At 28.0% G+C, this 23826-nt stretch overlaps 1 protein-coding gene across 1 annotated transcript in view; it reads left to right on the top strand.

Moving 5' to 3' along the window:
* The first annotated feature begins 20480 nt into the window (after positions 1-20480).
* The window catches only part of LOC113386531 (protein takeout-like), a 12262-nt gene continuing 8916 nt past the window's right edge, over positions 20481-23826 (top strand). The window contains exons 1-3 of the mRNA XM_026624311.1: positions 20481-20514; positions 20731-20881; positions 21067-21203. Coding sequence (XP_026480096.1) covers positions 20481-20514; positions 20731-20881; positions 21067-21203 — 322 coding nt within the window. The remainder of the gene's footprint in view (positions 20515-20730; positions 20882-21066; positions 21204-23826) is intronic.

The following is a 23826-nucleotide window of genomic DNA, read 5'->3' as shown; positions in this document are numbered from 1 at the left end:
AATAATTTAAATAAATATTTCTATTTTTGGCGGTGACCCATATGATCAGATTTGTCTGAGTGCATATTTATAAATTATAAATAATAAATGCATATATTTATATATTAGCAATTTATCATTGGTTAAAAGTTCAGAAAACTTATTCAATAACAACATTTTTTAAATAGTTCATCTATTCGTTGGTTGTATCAAATAAACTTTGCAAGTAATTTGAGAAAAATACAATTTTTTCCTTAAATTTTATTGACCTCGCTTACTTTGAGCATTATGCTCTAAAATTAAAAAAAAACTAGTAGGGTGTATGGCATCGTGCCGGCAAATTGCTGGAACTTCCCGTACCGTAACGAAATGTTCGAAGAATACTAAAAGCTTTCATATAGATTATTATGAATATTGTAACATTGTCTAATATTTATAAGAATTATATAAACTGAATTGCAAAGTTGAAATTATTTGTTTAAAGTATATTAAAACTGTAGTAAAAATTACAAATAAAATCCGAATTATTTTCGATATACAAAGAAAAAAATTTTTTTTTGAAAAAAAAAAATGAAAAAAAAATTTGAAACAATTTTTTTTTTCAAAATCAATTATTTTGTTAAAACAAGCAGAAAATTCTTTAAATAATCCAAATCTGACGCTTAGTTCTCTCAAAAACTGCTATTTTTTGCATATTTAGCTCCGTATCTCCGTAACGGCTGGACCTGCCTTTGCCAAAAACTAATCAGCACATCTCCCTATCAATAGGAATTGAATGTTTTCTAAACCATTCAAATCGGTTAATCCGTGCGCCCGAAAACGTGGCCGAAAAATTGTATCCATACACACACACACATACACGCCTACACGCACACACATCCATTTTTTCTGAGGTATGCCAAAATGTTCAGAAATGCAAAAATTTTCAATTTCGATTTAAGGGAAGTTAATAAGATTCTTTAAAAATTGGATTAACAGATTTCTTCATTCTTCTTTTTTCCTTCTAAATCTGATCTTGAATTATAATCTTGTTTTTTCTTCTTACTTCTAAATTTTTATTCAAATTCAACTCAACCTAATAAATTCTGATCGAGAAGGATTTTCAGATTTTTTTATCTCATCTTCAACCGAAATTTCTTTTTGCCCTCTAATTGTGCGTTTAGAAGCCCTTTACGTGTTGACTTATTTTTAAGATTTAGGAGCCTATTCTCGGTTAAAATAAAAAATCTATGTTAAGGGTCTATATTCGTATGAGTTGGTAGTAACAAACTGTGCAATGTTTTTGTTGTGCAATCAGACGTGTTACACATAAAACCAAACTTCACGTATGTGTTATCAGAAAGTTGCACTTGTGATAAAATTGTTTGTCTTTTGGAGGTTAGATTTTATGTGTGAAACGCCTGATCGCACAGCAAATACATAGCTTGTTAACCGTTTGTTACTACGAACTCATACGAATATAGACCCCTAACACAACATTTCTATTTAAACCGAAAACTGACTCCATTATATAGTAGTAAATAATAACAAATAAAATCTACGTATATTTCTACCATTTTTCCGACACGTGTACTAGCCAATATTTTATTTCGTCTTTGAATACTTGAATCGGCATAAAAAGTTGAAATTATCAATTCAGGTCTTGTAAAACAACCGGTGCGATGTGCATTCAATTGCAATTGTAGAATGCAAATGAAATGCACTTCGGAGGAAAAAAACGAAATGAATAAAATATGCGGTGAGGAGAGTCGATTAACGAACTTGAACTTGAAGGAACGAGATTCAGTTGTCTTGTTATTATTTTTTTGTAAACAATGATAAAAGAAGTATAAATATATCGCAGGCACGACTGCTTTGTCATTTGTTCAAATTTAATTGTTTCCGCACTCCATAGGAGCGCCACTAATTGTAGCACGTAAATCTACCACAAGGTTTAGGTCCTAGATAAGATTTATATAAATATATAATAAAGAAAAGATAAATGAGGTAAAAACAGACTGGTAAAAAAATTTAAAAAAATGCGCGTAAGGTTCACACGCGATTGAAGTAAAACTTATTTGCTACTGTACAAAGCAGTAAAGTTAAGTTAAGTAAAAATAAATACATCATATAACAATTTTGAATAATGTTCATCAGTAATATGGTAACACTCGTGATGCATACATTTATTAGTGTTATCGACCATTATACACATTTACATAATGATTAATTATATATTTATAATAGCACTAAAAATATGTATAATATTTAAAAACAATAATGTAATTAAAGTCATGCTTCAAATATGACATGATCGGTTTTGTCATTGTAATTAGCATTTAGGACTTGAACCTTCATTAGAGAAATGAAGTAATTGCTGATTAATAAATTCTATAAAATTCGTTCACACAGTGGATTATGTTAAAGAACGCCTAAACAAATATTGTTTTCGCAAATTCACTCATGTAATAATTGTGTTTGAAGAACTTCATGTAATTAAAATTAATATACATTTATTGACTGCTTGTATTTTTTTTTACTTTTTCGCTGGCGATATAATCTCATTCTTTGAACAGCTGTAATATCTGCTTTGCCTAAAAAATATTTTCTATTTCAATAACTTCAAAGATTAATAGAAACTACGAATAATATAGAAATAAATTCTAATCATTAAACTTACGTTTAGTACACGGCACAAATGTTTAATTTGTTTTATTATTTTCAAGGAACAGGGTAAAATATTCTTTTAATTCAGACATTTTTCATTAAATCAAGATTTATACTACGATGTAACTTTAAAATGTTTATTTACCTATGCTGATATGCTTGTTGATGCCGCATACAACGTTGATGCCGGTATGCATACAACGACAGATCTTTATTCACATACACGACGACTAATCACAATCGACCCGTATAGAAATGATATCATCGAGAGCGAATGACGAATCATTGGCACTCGACTTTTATCTTATTCTATCTGCCGTAACGCACTTCCGTTGCATTTGTACGAAATTACACCCTGGTCACGCCTAAAAAAGTTTTACTTTAAAAATGGGGCGAGAGTTAATACAGAACAAATGTGCTTTTCCGAGTTTTAGTGTCGTCTGCACTCAAAAGAGGGTCTACTGTGCCCAAATTCATCATTCATTTCAATGAACTGACTCCCTGAAGGTTTATCTTATCTATATTATATAACTATATAAATCTTATCTAGAATTAAACCAAGGTAGATTTACATGCTTCAGTTGGAGACAATTATAATTAAAGTAATGGGAAATTGCATGTAATCTATGATACAACCCATATGTCAATTCACTCTGTTGGAATAACTTCCTCATCTTCCAAATCAGGAAACAAATTCAAAATGACCGAACAAATGTCAATCGGAACTGCCATAATAATTAAATGTTAAACCTTAAATCCGAAATAAAACCATCGCACACTGATTAACATATCCGCAGATCTTCTGCATAATTTTCTCTCGGGTTTTGAGTTTGATTCCTTTGTGCAAACATCGGAATTATTATTAATTACAATCGCAAGGTCTGCGAGTCCGTCTGTCAATCCGGAAATCGGATGACAAAATCACCAAAACCGGATTTTATCACAGAAAATAAATAAATCCGTGCCCGGCGTTGAATCGATATGGAGAAATCATGAAGGCTATCAATTCAGGAGAATCTTAATTAATAACATACATAGTACAATCTCTTACATCAACCAAATTTTCTTGTACAAAATAAATTATTTGAAAAGATTTTGATCTCCAAAGTATGTATCAAAACCATAAAATACGAATTACAAAAATTACGACAATTACAAAAGCCGCCTCTAAGATCCAAGTTTGGCAAAGAACTTCGCGACGACCAATATTTTTAACTGCCCGTAGGGATAATATTATAGTTATAGTAATGGGTCGAAAATCGTAAATGAAAATTTTTCCATTTCTCGACGTTTTAAAGGTTTCTGAACATTTTGGCATACCTCAGAAAAAATGGATGTGTGCGTGTGTGTGTGTGTTTTGTATGTCCGCATTATTACGTCCACGTTTTCGGGCGCACGGATCAACCGATTTGAATGGTTTAAAAAACATTCGATCACTATTGATAGGGAGATGTGCTTATTCGTTTTTGGCAAAGGCAGGTCCAGCCGTTACAGAGATACGGAGCAAAAAGTGCAGAAAATACAAATCGAGAGAATTGAGTATCGGATTTGAATGATCTAAAAAACATTCGATTTGTAATGATTGGGAGAGAAGGTGATTAGACAGGTCCCGCCATTTCAAAGATACAGAGCTAAATGTGCAAAAAATGAGTGAACTAAGCGTTTGAACTGATTTGAATGATCTAAAAATCTTTCTGCTTATATTGACAAAACAATTGCTTTTGAGGATAAAAAATTATTACATTTTTTTTATTTTCCATAAAATATTTTTGAAATTTTGGATTAAAAATTCAAAAAATTATCCAATTCAAGCACAGTCTAAGCGCCGCTCTGGTACAAATGTTTGTCCAAGTGCGTTCAGACTGTTTATGTATTGGGCACTTTTTCAATTTTGTGAAAACTATTGAAAAATATGAAAATGCAGCCAAGCTAAGCACAGTATAAGTAAAAATGTCACACAGAATTATTTGCAAGTGCATTTAGACTATGACTATACGGGAGCACTTTTTAAATTTTGTGTAAATTAGGCTACCATTTTTTTTTTGAAATTGAATTCGAAATGAAATGACGACTGTTAATGTTCTGGAGATAAATTGATTTATGATTTACATTTGATTTGCTCAGATACCACAAAAAAGTAAAAATAATGAAAGTTACAGTATTTGTAATAATATATATGAAAACGTTTAAAATTTCTCGAACATTTCATTACGGTACGGAAAGTTCCAGCAATTTGCCTTAAGGCACGATGCCATACACCACTTGTTACTTTTTTTATTGGATGTCCGGAGACGCTGGACCTGCCTTTACAAATATTTCACCAGTTGTTCATTTCTTCAATACAAGTAAAATGTTAATTGAATTATTTAAATCGGACGCTCCGTTATCTCAAAAACTGAAATCCCATTTTTGGCACTTTTTGCCCCGTATCTCCGAAAGGGCTAGACCCGCCTTTGCCAAAAACTAATCAGCTCTTTTCCCTATCAATAGGAATCGAATGTTTTTTAAATTATTCAAATCGGTTGATCCGTGTTCGAGAAATCGTCGATGAAAATTTGTATCCGCACACAAACACACACACGCACACATACATCAATTTTGTCTAATTGTAAGATATGCCAAAATGTTCAGAAACCTCTGGAAAAAATTTATTTTCGATTTTTTTGCGATTACTATAACTTGCCCTAAGGAAAGTTTGAAAAAAATCATGTTACGTTAAAACATATCAGTTTTCAAAATCTCTGACAATGGTCAGAAGATTTTGCACTTAAGGATTTATTTTTTTTAAACCTACAGTTTTACTTATTGTCCTTTAGGACAGGAGTAAAAATTACTACATATTAGGAAGTATTATTTTTTATATTGCGCGAAGGGAACTTTTGGAAAACCGGAAAAGTTAGCCAATCCGGCAAAAACATAAATTTCTTACAATTAGTTGGGAAGTCTCCATGACAAGTCAACCTCTCTTATCAAATTCGCTATAATTTTATCTCGCCTCAGCCAATGATGAACATAAAATTTGAAGTGGCTAGTCAGTCGGTGGATCATTACAACATTACATTAAATTATGTTATATTACATTATCGGTAATTAACAAGCCCGACTGTGTCAATAATTAACAATCATTGACGACCTTGTGTCGACGTCGTCTTCGTGTCATTTCCGACTACATTTTAAAACGAAGGAAACGAATTGTAAGATTCGATTCGATTCGATTGATTCGATGAAAGAAATAAAATGTGATATGAGGAAGCGTTGAGGAAATAATATATTGAAATATTATAGGCCTACGATAAGCGGTTGAATTATAAAAAATCATCAAATTTTAGAATTTCGACGCGCACTTGAGGGATTCTAATCAGAATCTATACCGAGCATATGTTTTATTAGAAACTTAGTTCTCAAGTGATTTTTCAATTTATCAATGAAAGAATTGAGGTCTAACCTAAACTAAAAATAACGTATACATTCAAACATATAGAAGGTGTCAAACATATAGAAGGGACTGTGGCGTCACTTGCTGAGCGAACGTTGCCGACGATAATCGCGGACTCTTCCGATTGATTAAATGTCATATATCATATGTTTTATTAACTTCCCGTAGGGTAAGTTATTGTAATGGGCCGAAAATCAAAATTGAAAATTTTTACATTTCTCGACGTTTTGAAGGTTTCTGAACCTTTTGGCATACCTCAAAAAAAATGAATAAGTGTGTGTGTGTATGTATGTATGTATGGATACAAATTTCCAGTCACGTTTTTGGGCGCACGGATCAACCGATTTGAATGGTTCAAACAACATTCGATTCCTATTGATAGGGCGGAGAGCCATTTCGAAGATACGGAGCTAAATGTGCAAAAAATGGCAGTGTCTGAGAGAACTAAGCGTCCGATTTAAATGATTCAAAGAACTTTCTGCTTGTCTTAAAAAAATAATTGATTTTGGAAAAAAAATTGTATCATTATTTTTTTTAGTTTTTTTTTTGTATGCCGAAAATAACACAGATTTTATTTTTAATTCTGACTATAGTTCTAATATACTTTAAACAAATAATTTCAACTTTGCAATTTAGTTTATATAATTCTTATAAATATTAGACAATGTTACAATAATAATAATAATCTATTTGAAAACATTCAGTATTCCTCGAACATTTCGTTACGGTACGGGAAGTTCCAGCAATTTGCCTTAAGGCACGATGCCATACACCCCACTAGTTTCAATAACATAATGGCAATTGTGATAGATGATAATTTTGTAAAAAATAATATTAATAAAATTTTGACCATGTGAAATGTGCATAAAATCAAATCCACCTGTTGAAATCGATTTATATATTATAAGTTCTTTGTCAGGCACGTAACATTTGACATATGACGTTTAATAAATCGGGAGAGTCCGCGATTGTCGGCAATGTTCGCTCACACATGTGAAGTCACGTGCCCTTCGGAAAATATATGAGGACTAGCAGTCTATATAGTGTTATGTCTATTATTCAAGTTCATTTTTTAATATGATTTATGTCAAATTATGCCATTTTACTGACAAAACAATATATTCTTAAGTGCTTAAAATGATCATCAAAACAGAACTGAACAAACACGATTTGTTGACAAGGAAGAATATGAAATGTTTTACTATTTGCAAATGTATTGAACATTATATAATTGTATTATATAAAAAAATTGTTAATGATAAACAATGACTTTGGATTTGAACAAACTTTGAAGGGAGTATGTTAACAAATGGTAATGGTAAGGGACTTTTGATTGTTAATTTCCTCATTCTCTAGCATTTTTTTAAATCAAATTGTTTAGACTTGGCCACACATGCTATTTTTATTTTATACCTTTTCTATTCAACAGTCTACATTATCTTAATTTTAACATATTCTTTATTTATTTTCACATATTTTTTTAAGTAAAACTTCTTTCGGCGCGACTAGTGTATAAATCTGTACAAATGCAACGCACAAATTCATTTGCTCTCGATGATATCATTTCTATAAAGGTCGATTGTGATTGGTCGTCGTGTTACGTGCGAGGGATCTTTGATTCAAAATAAATGAAAAATCTGTGCCGTGTAAGAAACGTAAGTTTAGTGAAATAATTTGTATTTCACGTGGTTACTATATATATTTAGAATTTTTTTTTACTACAGCTGCTCAAAGAATGAAACTGTATCGCCAGCGAAATAGTCAAAAAAACAGGCAATGCATGTATGTTAATTTTAATAACATGACAAGTAAAACAACTGTTTTCGTTCAAATGTCAAAGCTTACAATTTTATTTTACTGATCCTGAACGTAAATTATTAAGTTGCCTATTTTTATAAATAATGAAGAATGAATTGAGTGTTACCATTGCAAGTGTTAGCATATTGCTAAAAAAATTATTTAAAATTGTTATATGATGTATTTAAAAACAGTTTTACTTCAATCGTATATGAACCTTACGCGCACTCTTTTTTCTATATTCTTAACTATTCAAACTTCTTATATTTTTACATATTAGCATATTTAGTATATTTAATATACCCTAACTTAAATTAAATTCAATAATACCTATAATCTTCATATTCGGCACTACGGTTTGTTATAATATAAATATAGACAGTACCAAGACTCGCTCCTAGGATCTCTGGCATGCTACCTTTTAGCTTGATTATCTAATTGATGTTTCCATCAAATTAATGTTAATTTATAAAAAATAGTACGTATTTAGTTTGTGTTCAATACGATTACTTTTAGGTCTTGGAAATTGCTTAAAACTTGTCCTGACAGTATTTATTAAAAATATGTTTTGTACCTGACAGGTGGATTGGAGCGATTATTCGGTTTCTTTCCGTTCAAAAACAAAACATTATCATGAATCATTTTACTAAAATATTAAAGTATAAAAAATGGTTCGAGAAACTAGTTTCGAAAGTTATGCAATGGAATTATTATAAAACACGTGCAAAGTGCAAAGAAAAAAGTATAATTTTGTTTCAAATCAATTACCATAATAATGCATAGAGAAACAAATTTCCATAATTGTAAAATCAAGTTCTATTATAAAACGAGAGTAATTATTTTGTCATTAAAATTAGTTTTAATGAATTCGTTATGTGTTATATAATGGCATCTAATATTTTCAGATTTTGACAATGCTTGGAAGAGCTATTTTCAATTAGATCCATATTGTTGATCTATATTTTCTAGTTAAATTGTAAAATGCTACTGTTTGATATCAGGTCGTTTAATTTAGTGAGCCTTTTATTTTCAGATTGTTTACGAGTATAAAAGAATTTAACCCAATGTGTAAATTTAACTTCCCAAACGATATTTTCGAAAAAAAAATCCGAATTGCTAATATCATATTTTAACGAACTTTTAACTGATTCTGGTTTGTAAAAAGTATTATCTTATATCATATTATATGAAAAACATTGCATAATGTTCTTAATATACAACTAATATTATGTACTCGTGCATTGTTAAAAACACATAAAATTGAATAAAACAATAAACAATCGAATAGAACACCAATTATAAAATTACCTTCGATTCCATTACATAACACGAATTCGCCAACAATTGATTTAAAGGAAAATTTAATATAATTATTATTACGCAATTCGAAATATTTACACGTTTATTTATTTACTTTCGATTTAAAATAAGTAAACAGATTATAATATATTCAGAAGGCATCACTTGGGTTCTTAGAAACAGATATTATTATTTGCACTAAAATTAATTTACATTTTTATGGTTCAGAAGAATTGGTAAAAAAAATGTAAACAATGACAAAAACAAGGTCGACAAGATACCTTAAGGGCAAAGGATGAAAATGAAATGGTAGGCAGTTTTATTTGAATTTATATTAATATTTTTAACTTCTCGAAGATGAAGTTTATATTTATACTCAAAATGCGATTTTTTAATTATATGTATAGGTCATTGGTCAGTTTGTATCGTTTTATTATATTTGTATTTTTTTATATTAGGTAGAAAAATATTTTGGCATAAAAAAATGGGTTGGTTTTTGATAAAGGCAGTTCAGTCTATTCGGAGTAACAAAGGAAAAATACCTAAAATGGTCTAGTTAGAATGTTCCGACTGTTTTATTTATTTATACTAATATATTTGGTATTAAGTTCAATCTAAAATTTTGTCATTATATGTTAAACCAACAAATTTAATTTAATTATAAAACCTTGTAATTGCTCTTGAAATTATTATCAAAATATATCTTTTATCGCTAAACATTCATCCATATGACTATATGGATGAATTATATGCATTTATAGTTATATGAACTAAAACATTATTTGAAATCCTCAGTTTACAAATTTAAATTAGTATAACTAATTATAAGGCTATTCTATATTCTACATTTTTGAGCCTGTAACTCAAGCTAGTTTAATTTTAAAGTTTCAGGTTTTGTTCACAAATCAGGCGCATTTAAAAGCTGATTGTAATATATTGTTATAGAATATTCTAAACATTTACATACAATTAAGTAGAAAGAATAATTGCTTGAAAAATGATTTAAAATTTCAGAATTTTACATATAGAAACGCAAAATCGAAATGCAGCAATTTGTGAATGGAGTTCTAGGCTCCACTTTTTACAAGCTGAAATCTAACAGTTTTTTTCGTAGTTTTTTAGGTAATAATAAGATTTGTGGTTTAAAAATTTTATAAATTCATAAAAAACGGCGGGACCTTTAAACGTTTTGAAATCGGTTCAGCGTTTTTTAAAAGCAAGCAGAAGAAAAATAAAAGTTCTTTCTCCAACACTTCAGAATAACTTGAGAATGACGTCAAGGAAACATAAAATTAGTAAACCGGTTTTTCTGGCAAAAACATAAACTCTGCTCCGGAAAGTTAAAAAGGACAACCATTGGGTTGTCAAATAACTCCAAAAACTGAATGTAAGAAGTAGTTTTTTTCGGCGAAGGCAAATATTTCAATTTTTAAAATCAGTTCTAAAGCCGTTTTTGAAAACTCTTAAGAAAATAAAAGTTCTATTTCCAACTCTTCAAAATGACGCCAAGAGAACATAAAACTAGTAGGGCGCATGTCATCGTGCCTCAAGGCAAATTGCTGGAACTTCCCGTACTAAAAATTATTTTTTTTAAAGTAGATTAACATTTTTGAAAAAAATTTACTCTGGAAAAATTATATTTTTGAGAAACTATGAATTTTTGACAAAAATTTACTTTTTTTTGAAAAAAGACTTTGAAGAAATAATTATTTGTAAATATTTTGGAAATTCTGAACTTTTTTCGAAGCAATCGTACTGCTTTAACTGCACAGAGACGAAATATCGAAGCGTGTAAGCGCCGCGTCTAACGCATAAACATTGGTACGGAACCCATAGGAATGTAAACAAAATTTTTACTTGTTAAAATCTCTATAAAATATCTGATAATTTGATGTGCATAAGTCTAATGATCATTTTTGACCGCCAGATGGCATTTTTTTACTTTTTTTACTAAGTCTCCGAAACCGCCAGACCTGCCTTCATGAAAATTTGATCAGCTCTTCATCTTGTTAATACATTAAAATGTTTTTTGAATTATTCAAATCGGACGCTCCGTTCTCTTAAAAACTGAGTTACCGTTTTTGGCACTTTTTGCCCCATATTTTCGGAACGGCTAGACCTGCCTTCGCCAAAAACTAATCAGCACGTCTCTTCATCAATACAAATCAAATGTTTTCTGAATTATTCAAATCGCTTCATCCATGTTCCCGAAATCGTCGATGAAAATTTGTATCCACACACATACTCGCACACACAAACACACACATACATCCATTTTTTCTAAGGTACGCCAAAATGTTTAGAAGGTTTTGAAACGTAAAGATACATAAAAATTTTCCTTTTCGATTTTTTTGACATTACTATAACTTGCCCTACGGGAAGTAGGTGCTATTAGGGTATTACTAGAAAGTCGGTTTTTCTGCCGAAAACAAACTTCTCCTCCGGAAAGATAAAAAGGACAACCATTGGGTTGTCAAATGACTAAACTCCAAAGGTTCAGAATGACACCAAGAAAACAAAACTAGAAAGTCGGTTTTTCTGATAAAAAGGACAACCATTGGGTTGCCAAATGACTCTAAACGACATAATCTTAGACAATATAATAACATAGACATAATAATGGCCGATTGACATTTAAAAGTATAAAGTACGTACGTATTTAAGAAACTATATTTTAAAACAAACGCTGAATTTGAAGCACAATAACACCATCTGTGATATGCGGAAGATACTAATGCATAGAGTACACAAGAAGAAAAACGTCCTAGGTGAAAAACATAACAAGAAAATCATCTTAGGGCAATGTCGAATTTAAAGTAAATATTTATCTATTTTGTTGGTTATTTTTCGCTCGTGCACGCAAAATATGTTTTTTCCTCGCATGAAAAATTCAAAGACGTTGCAGGAAGTCCTTACAATGGTCAATAAAACTGCAACTACTCGTTTTTCTTGTAATTTTTACAACTTATTATCTGTTTATTATTATTTTATTACTTCAAACATTGTTAACGAGTAATATTATCATGATGCCAATGCACGTGGCAATGGATGTAAATAATATTACATCTCGTTGTCGTCGTGTTTTCGTAATTTTAACTGCAACTTTGAACTTGACAGTAAAAATTGTGACATTGTCAATGACAAATGTTATTGTTTGGAGGAGTACACAGTACATAAATTTATATTTATATTAAAAATTATACTAGTCTGCAAAATACATCTTATTTTCCTGTAGTACAGTAGAGGCGTCATTAAAAAATTTAAGCAAAAAAACTGTAGTCAATATTATAAATAAATATAACAAATTTTTTTTTAATAATTCTATTACTTGATAGAGGTTTGAGGTAGGATGGTAAAAATTTAGGACCGTATGTTTTTGAATTACACATTGTAGAAAACTATAATAAAAAAATTGGTCCCAAAATTTAAAAAAGGTTCGAGGTGGACAACCCTTGATAAGAATAAAATGTTTTTAAGATTTAAGCTTTTCCAAAACTTTATGAAAATCTTTAAAGAAAATAAAGGATAACTAGTGGGGTGCATGGCATCGTGCCTTAAGGCAAATTGCTGGAACTTCCCGTACCGTGACTAAAAATCTCAGTACAGAACCCAAAAAATTTACACAAAATGTGTACACATTATTAAAATCTCTATAAAATATCTGATAATTTGTCATATGTCCAATAAACATTTTTGGCGGTTAAAATGTCATTTTTTTTAACTTATTTTCATTGAGAGTCCATAACCGCTGGACCTGCCTTCCCAACAATTTAATCAGTTCTTCATCTTGTTAATACAAGTAAAATGTTTTTTGAATCATTAAAATGGGGCACTCCGTTCTCTTTAAAACAGAGTTACCGTTTGTGGCTCTTTTTCCCCCGTATCTTCAGAACGGCTAGACCTGCCTTCGCCAAAAACTAATCAGCACGTCTCCTTATCAATGCGAATCGAATATTTTTTGAATCATTCGAATCGGTTGATCGGTGTTCCCGAAATCGTCGACGAAAATTTGTATCTGCACACACACACACGCATACAAACACACATATATACACGCACACACAAACACACATACATACATCCATTTTTTCTAAGGTATGCCAAAATATTCAGAAACCTCTAAAACGTAAAGATATATAAAATTTTCATTTTCGATTTTTTCGCGGTTACTATAACTTACCCTACGGGAATTTAATAATATTGTCACTATATTAGCTCGTAATTAATTAATTTTTTGAGAATGTTAAAAATAATTCAGAATGACCATAAATTTAATTTTTATAGGTGATAAAGTGGGGGAGTGAAATATTGGTACCTAACCATATTCATGACTTTAGCCGTCCAAATAATCTGAGGAATTAACATAAAATAATTTCGCTATCGTATGATCTATGGACAAGAAAAAGTTTTTTTTTCACAAAATAGCGACTGTCTGAAAAAATAAACAAATATTACACCTTTTTTATAGGAATTTGGGTATAGTAATGAGAAGTCTATAAAGAAGAGTCTGTAAAAATTTGAAGTAAATCGGTATGGTAAAAGTTGAGAAATCGTGGGTATCGGATTGAAAAATACAGTTTCGAAACAATTATTTAAATTACAAAAAGTCCTCTTGTACACGCATTCTGAATTTGAAGATACCAAAATATCGATTTTATAAACATTCTAGAGAAGAATACGCTTTATTGCCCTTATAAAATTGCCATTTTTCACATTCTGGGCAGTAACTCAACATCGATTTCCTTGCATTTTTTCCGTTAAATGAAATCTCTAATTAATTTAACCAGATCATTTGCATATTTGAATCATAGTACAGTGATATGCAAAAATTAACCAGATAATTAAATAGAACATAATTAACTAGATCTATACGTTTTTTTTTTCAAGTATATGATGTGTTTGACTCATATTATAATAGGTATATCTTGCGAAGGCCACGGTCAACATGTTGTAATGTTTTCTTTTTTCAAGATGCTCTGCATTAATTTGAATTTGAAATTCAGTGTCAAATATTTTGACAATTATTGAATAAAAATAGAAAAATTAGTATACAAATATTTTCCGGCATCCATATTGAAAACTAGTGGGGCGCATGCCATCGTGCCTTAAGGCAAATTGCTGGAACTTCCCGTACCAAAAATTATTATTTTTAAAAGATTAACATTTTTGAAAAAAAAAATTACTCTGAAAAATTAGATTTTTGAGAAACTATAAATTTTTTACAAAAATTTACTTTTTTTCAAAAAAAAAGACTTTTTGAAGAAAAGTGTATTTTGAAATATTTTGTAAATTCTGAACTTTTTTTCAAAGCAATCGTACTGCTTTAACTGCATAGAGACGAGATATCAAAGCGCGTAAGCGCCGCGTCGCGTCTAACGAATAAACATTTATACAGAACCCATAGGAATATAAACAAAATTTATACTTATTGTTAAATTCTCTATTATATATCTGATAATTTGATGTGCATATGTCTAATGATCATTTTTGACCTCCAGATAGCATTTTTTTACTTTTTTTACTAGATCTCCAAAACCGCTAGACCTGTCTTCGTGAAAATTATGATCACTTCTTCATCTTGTTAATACAAGTAAAATGTTTTTTGAATTATTCAAATCGGATGCTCTGTTCTCCTATAAACTGAGTTACTGTTTTTTGCACTTTTTGCCCCATATCTTCGGAACGGCTAGACCTGCCTTCGCCAAAAACTAATCAGCACGTCTCCTTATCGATACGAATCGAATGTTTTTTGAATTATTCAAATCTCTTCATCCGTGTTCCGGAAATCGTCGACGAAATTTTGTATCCGCACACACACATGCACGCACGCGCACGCACGCACACACACACATGCATTTTTTTTAAGGTATGCCAAAATATTCAGAAACCTTTGAAACGTAAGAGTATATAAAAATTTTCATTTTCAATTTTTTTGCAATTACTATAACTTGCCCTAAGTGAAGTTAATAATATCATTAAGTATTGGAATAATAGGATACGTTAAAATTTCATTTTTCTTATAAAAAGTTGCTAAATTCCATTACACATAGGTAGGTTCATGCAACTTGCCTTAAGGCAAAATGCCACTTACACCTTGCTATATTCAACAAATGACATTGATTGGCATTCAACAAGAGGATGTAGAAGGATCATTTTTAGATAATTTAGACACTAATTAGATTTAGTGATATGTTGTCAAAATATATTTTGACAAATTATTCCAAATTTTTATTCAACGGCAATGATTATTTTACAAGACATTGACATTAATTGTCTACTTACACGGTTTTACCTATAATTTGTAAGATTTGCACAAATGATATAATAATAATTTGATAGAAAACAAAATGTGTCAAGGTCTGGGCTGTGTTTAACGACCGAATAATTGATTTTGTTCTAAATATACATTGCTGGATAAATTTTTGGATATAATATGGAAAATCATTAAAAGTATTGATAAATTGTTCAAGTATATTGTAAGTATTCAAAAATTGAAACTTGAAATTTAGAAACATCCGTTACACATTTTTGAAACTTGTATAGATCCCAAAGGAAAAGTTTTTGCCAGAAAATCCAGTTCAGTTTTTTTTTTGTTTTACGACGCTTCTTATTATTTTGATTCGTTTGACACCATAATTGAAAAAAATAAATTATAATTTGAAATCTAAAATATAAAAATCTTTTCAGACTTAGATTTTAGATGTTTTCATATTTTAGATTTTAAATTATAATACACTGATGATGAGACAAACCTAGTCTCGAAACGTTTGTAAAATTAATATTAAAAACATTAATAAATCAGTGCAAAAAAGAGTGCTGTTTGTTCATATTTCTAAATTTATATTATATATATATATATATATATATATATATATATATATATAACAAGAATTATAATTCTCCAATGTACATCGATTCATATTTACGTCATCATTTGCGGTAAAATTAAAACTGCAAGTTTTTTTGCCAACTAATATGAAAACTAAATTATAAATTAAGTTGAATGTCAATTAAATGTATTCATAAATAATTATTTTATTGCACTAATAAAATCAATCAGTTTTGATTGATTCTGAGAAAAACTGGTAATGTCTATATTGTGAAATGAAAAACAATTAAAAATGAAATTTATATGTTGATAGAGGAGACCGGTGTATTGGAAATTGTATTTTTAGACATTTTAAAGGTTTTAAAATTGATATCTATCTAAATATTTATTTCCTGCTACATCGCAGTGCAAAAAATACTAGAATTGTTCCAAACAGACCAACAAAAATATGTTTCATTTTATAAATAATTGTTTTTTTTTTTAATTTATTTCTCTATTTCTTTATCAAACGTTATTAATCCAAGTGGCAACTTTGTTTTCAAAACAAAAATTGTAAGATTAGAATTTTGAAAATTTTATCTACATAGCTAAATCTCTATTTTTATTAATTAAAATGTACACGTACTGTCTTTAATTAAAATAAAATTTTACTATTAATGTACAACAATTTGTTTAGTTTAGATTTCTGTTGTTCCTAATTAGAAATTTGGAAATTTGTACTAATTTTTGTGTAATAATTTGTTTCTATTCGATTTCTGTTGTTTCTAATTAGATTAAAAAAAATTGGAAATTTCTACTATTTTTGTGCAATAATTGCTTTCATTTCTATTTCTCTTGTTTCTAATTGAAATTATTTTTTTTAGAAATTTGTGAAATAATTGCTTTCATTTCTATTTCTATTGTTTCTAATTAGAATTGAAAATATTTAGAAATTGGTACCAATTATTATGTAAATATTTATTTTATTTTGATTTCTGTTGTTTCTAATTAAAATAAAATATATTTGGAAATTTGTACTAATTTTTGTGCAATAATTTGTTTTATTTAGATTTCTGTTATTTCTAATAAAATTATAAATCTTTGGGAACTTGTACTATTTTTTTAATAAAAAAATGTTTCACATCAAATCATATTGTTTTAATTAAAATAAAAAATATTTGGATATTTGTACTAATTTTTGTGCAATAATTTGTTTTATTTCGATTTCTGCTGTTTCTAATTCAAATAAAAGACATTTGGAAATTTGTACTGATTTTTGTACAACAATTTGCTTTACTTCGATTTCTATTGTTTCTAATTAGAATTGAAAATATTTCGACATTGGTACTAATTATTATGTAAATATTTATTTTATTTTGATTTCTGTTGTTTCTAATTAGATTAAAAAAAAATTATTACTTTCATTTCTATTTTAATTTTTATTGTTTCTAATTAGAATTAAAAACTTTGCAAAATTGTACTACTTTTTGTGTCAAAAATCGTTTCATTTTGATTTTAGTTGTTTCCAACAAGAACTAAAAATATTGGGAAATTTCTACTATTTTGGTGCAATAATTGCTTTCATTTCTATTTCTATTGTTTCTAATTAAAATTAAGAATATTTGGAAATTCGTACTAATTTTTGTGCAATAATTTGTTTTATTTCAATTTCTGCTGTTTCTAACTAAAATAAAAAGATTTCGAAATTTGTACTGATTTTTGTACAACAATTTATTTTGTTTCAATTTCTATTGTTTCTAATTAGAATTAGAAATATTTGCAAAATTGTATTATTTTTGTGCAATAATTTGTTTCGTTTCGATTTCTAATTAGAATTAAAAATATTTAAACATTAGTACTATTTTTTAATCGGTAATAATTTGTTTCGTTTTCCTGTTGTTTCTAATTGGAATTAAAATTAGAAATGTGTACTAACTTTGGTGCATTATAGCAATGTATTTATTCCTTTATATTTATATAAATATTAATTCGAAAAATTTTGGGAAATTAATATTAAAAATATTTGAAAATTGGTACTAATTTTTAATTGTCACTAATTTGTTGTTTTTTTCGATTTCTAGATATCAGCTGTTTGTAATTGAAATTATGCAAATATATTTAGAAATCATACTAATTTTTGTACAAAAAATGTTTCGTATCGATTTCTGTTGTTTCTAATTAATATTAAAAATATTTGTAAATTGATGTTAAAAATATTAGGAAATTGGTACTTGTTTCTTTTATGACAATTATTGAAATATTGAAAAAGTCATCCAGGTCTCCTTATCTCATTTATACAAATATATATATATATATATATATATATATATATAATATTGTATTACCTAAATATTTTTTGACGTTCTTGGAATAGGTATAAATTTCGTTAATTACACAAGTCGAACCAGTTTTGTTTAAGGCCTAAAATACTAAAAATACAAAAAGCAAGTAAGCAATTCTCTATGACAGAACAACATTATATAAAATTCACATTTATACGTTAGAATAAAACATTTATACATATATGTATATAATTATATATGTATAGATTTATATCCATGTGTAAAGTACAAGTACGACCGATATAGTACAATGTCATGATCTTGTATTTTATGAACATTTATTAAGTTTTTTTTTCACGATATAAATACATGAAGCAAACCTGTCAAAAAATTAGTCTACCATGTGCATTCGTTTATAAATTACCTATTTATTTATTGTTGAAGCATACTGTTAATTTATTTAGAATATTTAGAATAGTTTTACTGAATTTATGATGAATTTTTTAATTGTATTTTCGGTGTTTGTGGTCGCGGCGAATGCTGCTCATTTGCGTAAGTGAAAAAAATAATATAAAAAATTTAATAAAAAAGAATTATAAATTGTGTAAAGGTGTAAAAAAATAGCCAAAAATTTTTTAATTTTAGTTAGGAACAACAGAAATCGAAACGAAGCAAATTTTTGTATAAAAATAGTACAAATTACGAATATTTTCAATTCTAATGAAAAACAATATAAATAACAACTGAACAAATTATTGCACAAAAAATAATACAATTTTCCAAAGATTTTTAATTCTAATCAGAAATAATACAACTTGCAATAAAACAAATTATTCCACATAAAATTTCCAAATATTTTCAATTTTTGTCAGAAAAAACAGAAATCGAAACGGAAGAAGAAAATAGTACAAGTTTCCAAATATTTTTAATTTTAATTAGAAACAATGTAAATCAAAATGATTGCACAAAAATTAGCTCAAATTTCCAAATACTTTTAATTTTATTTAGAAACAAAATCAATTATTACACAGAAAATGAATCAAGTTTCTAAATATTTTCAAAAATTAGTACATTCCTAATATTTTTAATTCCAATTAGAAACATTAGAAATCGAAACAAAACCAATTATTGAACCAAAATAGTATAAATTTCCGAATAATATTAATTTTAATTAGAAACAATAGAAATCGAAACAGTTTCACAAAAATTAGTACTTTCCAGATATTTTTAATTCGAATTAGAAACATTAAAAATCAAAACAAAACCAATTATATTGCACAAAAATAGTATAATTTTTCAAATATTTTGAATTTTGATTAGAAACAACAGAAATCAAAACAAAACAAATTGTTGTAGAAAAAATAGTACAAATAATAATAATAATTTTTAATTTTGATTAGAAACAATAGAAATTAAAACAAATCCAATTATTACATGAAAATAGTACAAATTTTCAAATATCTTGAATTCTAATTAGAAATAACAGAAAATAAAATAAATAATTAGTATAGGTTTCAAATAGTTTTAATTCTAATTAGAAATAACAGAATCGAACAGTATCCGAAAGAAACAAAAAAAAAATTATAAATTTCCAAATAATTTTAAATTTTATCTCATATTTTGCTTTAAATATAATTTATAACAATTACATAATTATCATAATTATTACAATCACATATTATAACAAGTATATTTGAATGCGATTTACAATAGATACATTAATTTTTATTGAATTCAGTTTTTTTTATCAATTTATTTTTGTTTAAAATAATAAACAGTAAATCCATTTAATCCAGAAAAGCAACCCATATTGCCGAAACGATTTTATAATTATTTTCTATTCTATAAGAATAAGATAGTTTCTTGAGAAAACAAAAAGCCTTTTAGTTCAGAAAAATAAAACATATATTTAATTCAGTTTTTTTATTAATTTATTTTTGTTTAATAAATAAATTCAAATTGTTTTTTGAACAGTAAATCCATTAAATCCAGAAAGGGTCATCCCATATTGCCGAAACGATTTTATAATTATTTCTATTCTATAAGAATAAGATAGTTTCTATAAAACAAGAAGCCTTTCAGTTCAGAAAAATAAAACCTAACGATTTCTTAAAAATAATTTAATAACTTATTTATAATATTCTTGTAAATTCTAGAATTTTAACGAGAAATTTACAACTTTCAGCATCAGAAGTTCCAAGATGTAAAATGGAAGACAGCCATTGTTTACAAAATGCCATTGGCGAAGGCATCAATTATGAAAGATGGTAATTATAATCTACTAATTAACAATTTTAGATTTAGCCAATAGTACTCAAAGAAATAAAGAATTTGGAGAAATTGTCATCAGAAATTCCAGCAACTTGTCTTAAGGCACAATGCCACTTACACCCAGTTGAAATTATAGAAAAAAAATACATTTGTGTCTTTGTATTTGTTTTTTTTTTGTATTTAAATAATTCATATATTTTATTTTATTCCAGGAAATCCAAAAATAAATCTTTTGCCACTGGAGCCTCTGAGAATAAACGAATTATCAATTGACCAAGGGGGCAACAGTTCTGTGAGCATCCAACTTAAAATCTTAAATTGCGACATGCACGGTTTCAGCCCAATCAAAGTTTCAGATGTCGAGTAAGTAAAAAAAATTATAAATTAAATGAATGAACGACAATTACTAGTGTTTTAGAGATCGAGGTAAGGTGCTAAGGTGATCTCTTAAAAGGACCCTAATCCTAACATCCTAAATCGTCACAATAAAACCTTAAACGACAACTACATGTATTTTCATAAAAATTGACAATTTTCTATTTTTCCAGATCCTTTTCATCTGAACGTGTAGATTGGCGTATCAAAGCCCTTGTTCCTAGAGTAGAACTTGATGGAGATTTCACCTCGAAGGGACGAATACTTTTGTTTCCAATTACTGGCAAGGGCAAATGCAACCTAACACTTGGTAAATAGATAAAAATCAACTACTTATTCTAAAAAATACTTATTTTATTATACTTTACTTATTTTATTTCCTATAATATATATATATATATATATATATATATATATATATATATATATATATGATTCGGTAAAACTCGAAAACGGCTAAAACGATTTGGTCAGTCTTAGTCTTGAAAAATTCGTGCTAATCAGTAGGTTGTCGAAAAGGTGAGATATTATTTCAAAATCGCGTAGAAACTTTACATTTTTAATTTAAAATTTTTTGTAGAAGCGTAATTTGAATGAAACAATCGACGGTGGCTAATACGTCAAATGTCAAATTAAATTAACCTCTGTTAATTTTAAAGGTATTTTACAAAATAATTACATTTTTAACTAATGCTAAAAAACTACCAACGGCAGAAAACACTTTTATTATGGATTTTCAAAGATAACCGTTTATCTCCCGATAGCAAAGTCATGAGAATCGAGGTTATAGCTGGTTATACATCTTTTTCCCTCTACTTTCAAATATTGTTGTTGAACAATCTTTAACTTCACTGGTTTTTGACACATCGGTGGTGGACCTTTTTAACCCCGGACCTTCATATATTACTATCTATTCTTAGATAAATTCTAGGAAATTATAACTGAAAAATGTTATTCGACAAAATGTCCCTTTGATCGATACCAAATTTAGGTTCTGAATTTAAATAATATAAATAAAAAATAATATAACCTAGAAAATGTTTTATAAATACCAATTAGTATATAATTATACAAATGTGATCTTTCAGAGCACCGTGTTTGAGAAAAATATGCCAAAAAGTACGTTTTCATATTAACATTTCAAAAAAGTTGATGTTATGAGTTTCTAGTAACACTTGCGGCATGTTTACTAACGTTTTTGTATATAAATAAAACTACAAACAAAACTACTTACTACAATTTAATCATAATTAAATAATATTCATGTAAAACATCCTATTAAACGTAATTGAACATCATTTGTCAAAAACGTTTGACATTTGACGTATTAGCCACCGTCCATTGTTTCATTCAAATTACGCTTCTACAAAAAAATGTAAATTAAAAATGTAAAGTTTCTACGCGATTTTGAAATAATATCTCACCTTTTCGACAACCTACTGAGACATTAAACCTGTTTGCCACCTGGCCGTTCCAAGATAATAAATTTTTGAAAGACATCAAAAAAGTACATTTCTACAATCATGAAGTAGCTGACAGTTTTACTGAACGTAGTCAGATAATTGTTCGTTTGAAATGTGTTATTTGTTGTGATATAATTGGTTTGATTTTTATAATATAATTAGTATTTGCTCAAAGTCAAATTGGATCTTTGTGCCTCGCCCTGCTCTACATATATACTTTTTCTTAAATTTACTTTAATTCATCGAATGTTACTTGAAACTTTTCAAAAAGCAGGTCAAAGAAGGAACACTTAATTCATTTTCTATCTTTCCTCGCAGAAATTTGAAAATTTTGTATAAGCTCAGTAGTATTATTTACAATTATACACAAAATCCAGAACCAAAAAAAATCTGAAAAACTTGAAACGTAATCAATAAGTCAAAAGACCAAAGAAGACTTGGATTGGATTATACCATCTTTTCTATACAAAGTGATTAAAACTTCCAGTTTGAATGTATTGATAAAATATAGACAAACTAATGAGGTTTATAGTTTTTATTAATACCTCATGTATATAGCATCCAAACAACACATCTTATACACTTAAATATTTTATTTTTAGATTCTCTAGAATTTTTTAGAATATACCTTACTGCAAAAACAACGTTTGTCGGGTCAGCTAATATATATATATATATATATATATATATATATATATATATTAAAAAATTAATTTATAATCTTTATTTCCAGTTGACTTGGATATTACAGCGCTTGCTTTACATCTGGAGAACCGGTGACTAAAACAACAAACAATATTACACAATAGAAATGTTGAACTTAAATTCCAACCCAAAAGGTACCACATTGACCAATTTAACTTATAAGAAGTAATTTAACATTTTTCAGTTTAAAATATTCTATTTCTTTCAGAATGTATCTAACTTTCAACAACCCAGACCAAGACAGACTTCTAGAAGACCAAACCAACAGATTTTTAAATGAAAATTGGAAAGATTTATTCGAAGAGCTGAAACCATCCTTCCAGGACTCTTTCTCAGCAATTGTTTAAGAAATCGCAGCAAGAGTTTTCGATAGAGTTCCATTAAAGATATGTTCCTTAAGTAAATTTGGAAATACAAATGATAGAAGAAATTAGTACTTAATAATACTCAAAGATAATATAAGATTGAGGTGGAACACCTGGGCTTAGGATTAAGAATATTGGATACTGAGTGACTATTAGTTTGAATATGTGTATGAAGATGTTATTTATTACCTTGATTTTAAGTTTGTTATAAAAATTTATATAAAGATAACGATCAAATATGAAAGTTATACATTAGATACAACAAAATGTACAATATTAACACGATAAATAATATAAAATGTATATACAGATAAAATAAATATATGAATAAAATTTGAAATACTGATATTCCATTTTGTGATTATTTGATACCCCCAAGGAGACTTATAGTAATCGTCCA

Source organism: Ctenocephalides felis, unplaced genomic scaffold (genome assembly GCF_003426905.1).
Source record: "Ctenocephalides felis isolate EL2017-DRISC unplaced genomic scaffold, ASM342690v1 CF-g0.4_SCAFFOLD_03571, whole genome shotgun sequence".
In the NCBI taxonomy this organism is placed as follows: domain Eukaryota; kingdom Metazoa; phylum Arthropoda; class Insecta; order Siphonaptera; family Pulicidae; genus Ctenocephalides; species Ctenocephalides felis.
The sequence above is the reverse complement of the archived record's forward strand: the minus strand, read 5'-3'. Positions and strand labels throughout refer to the sequence as shown.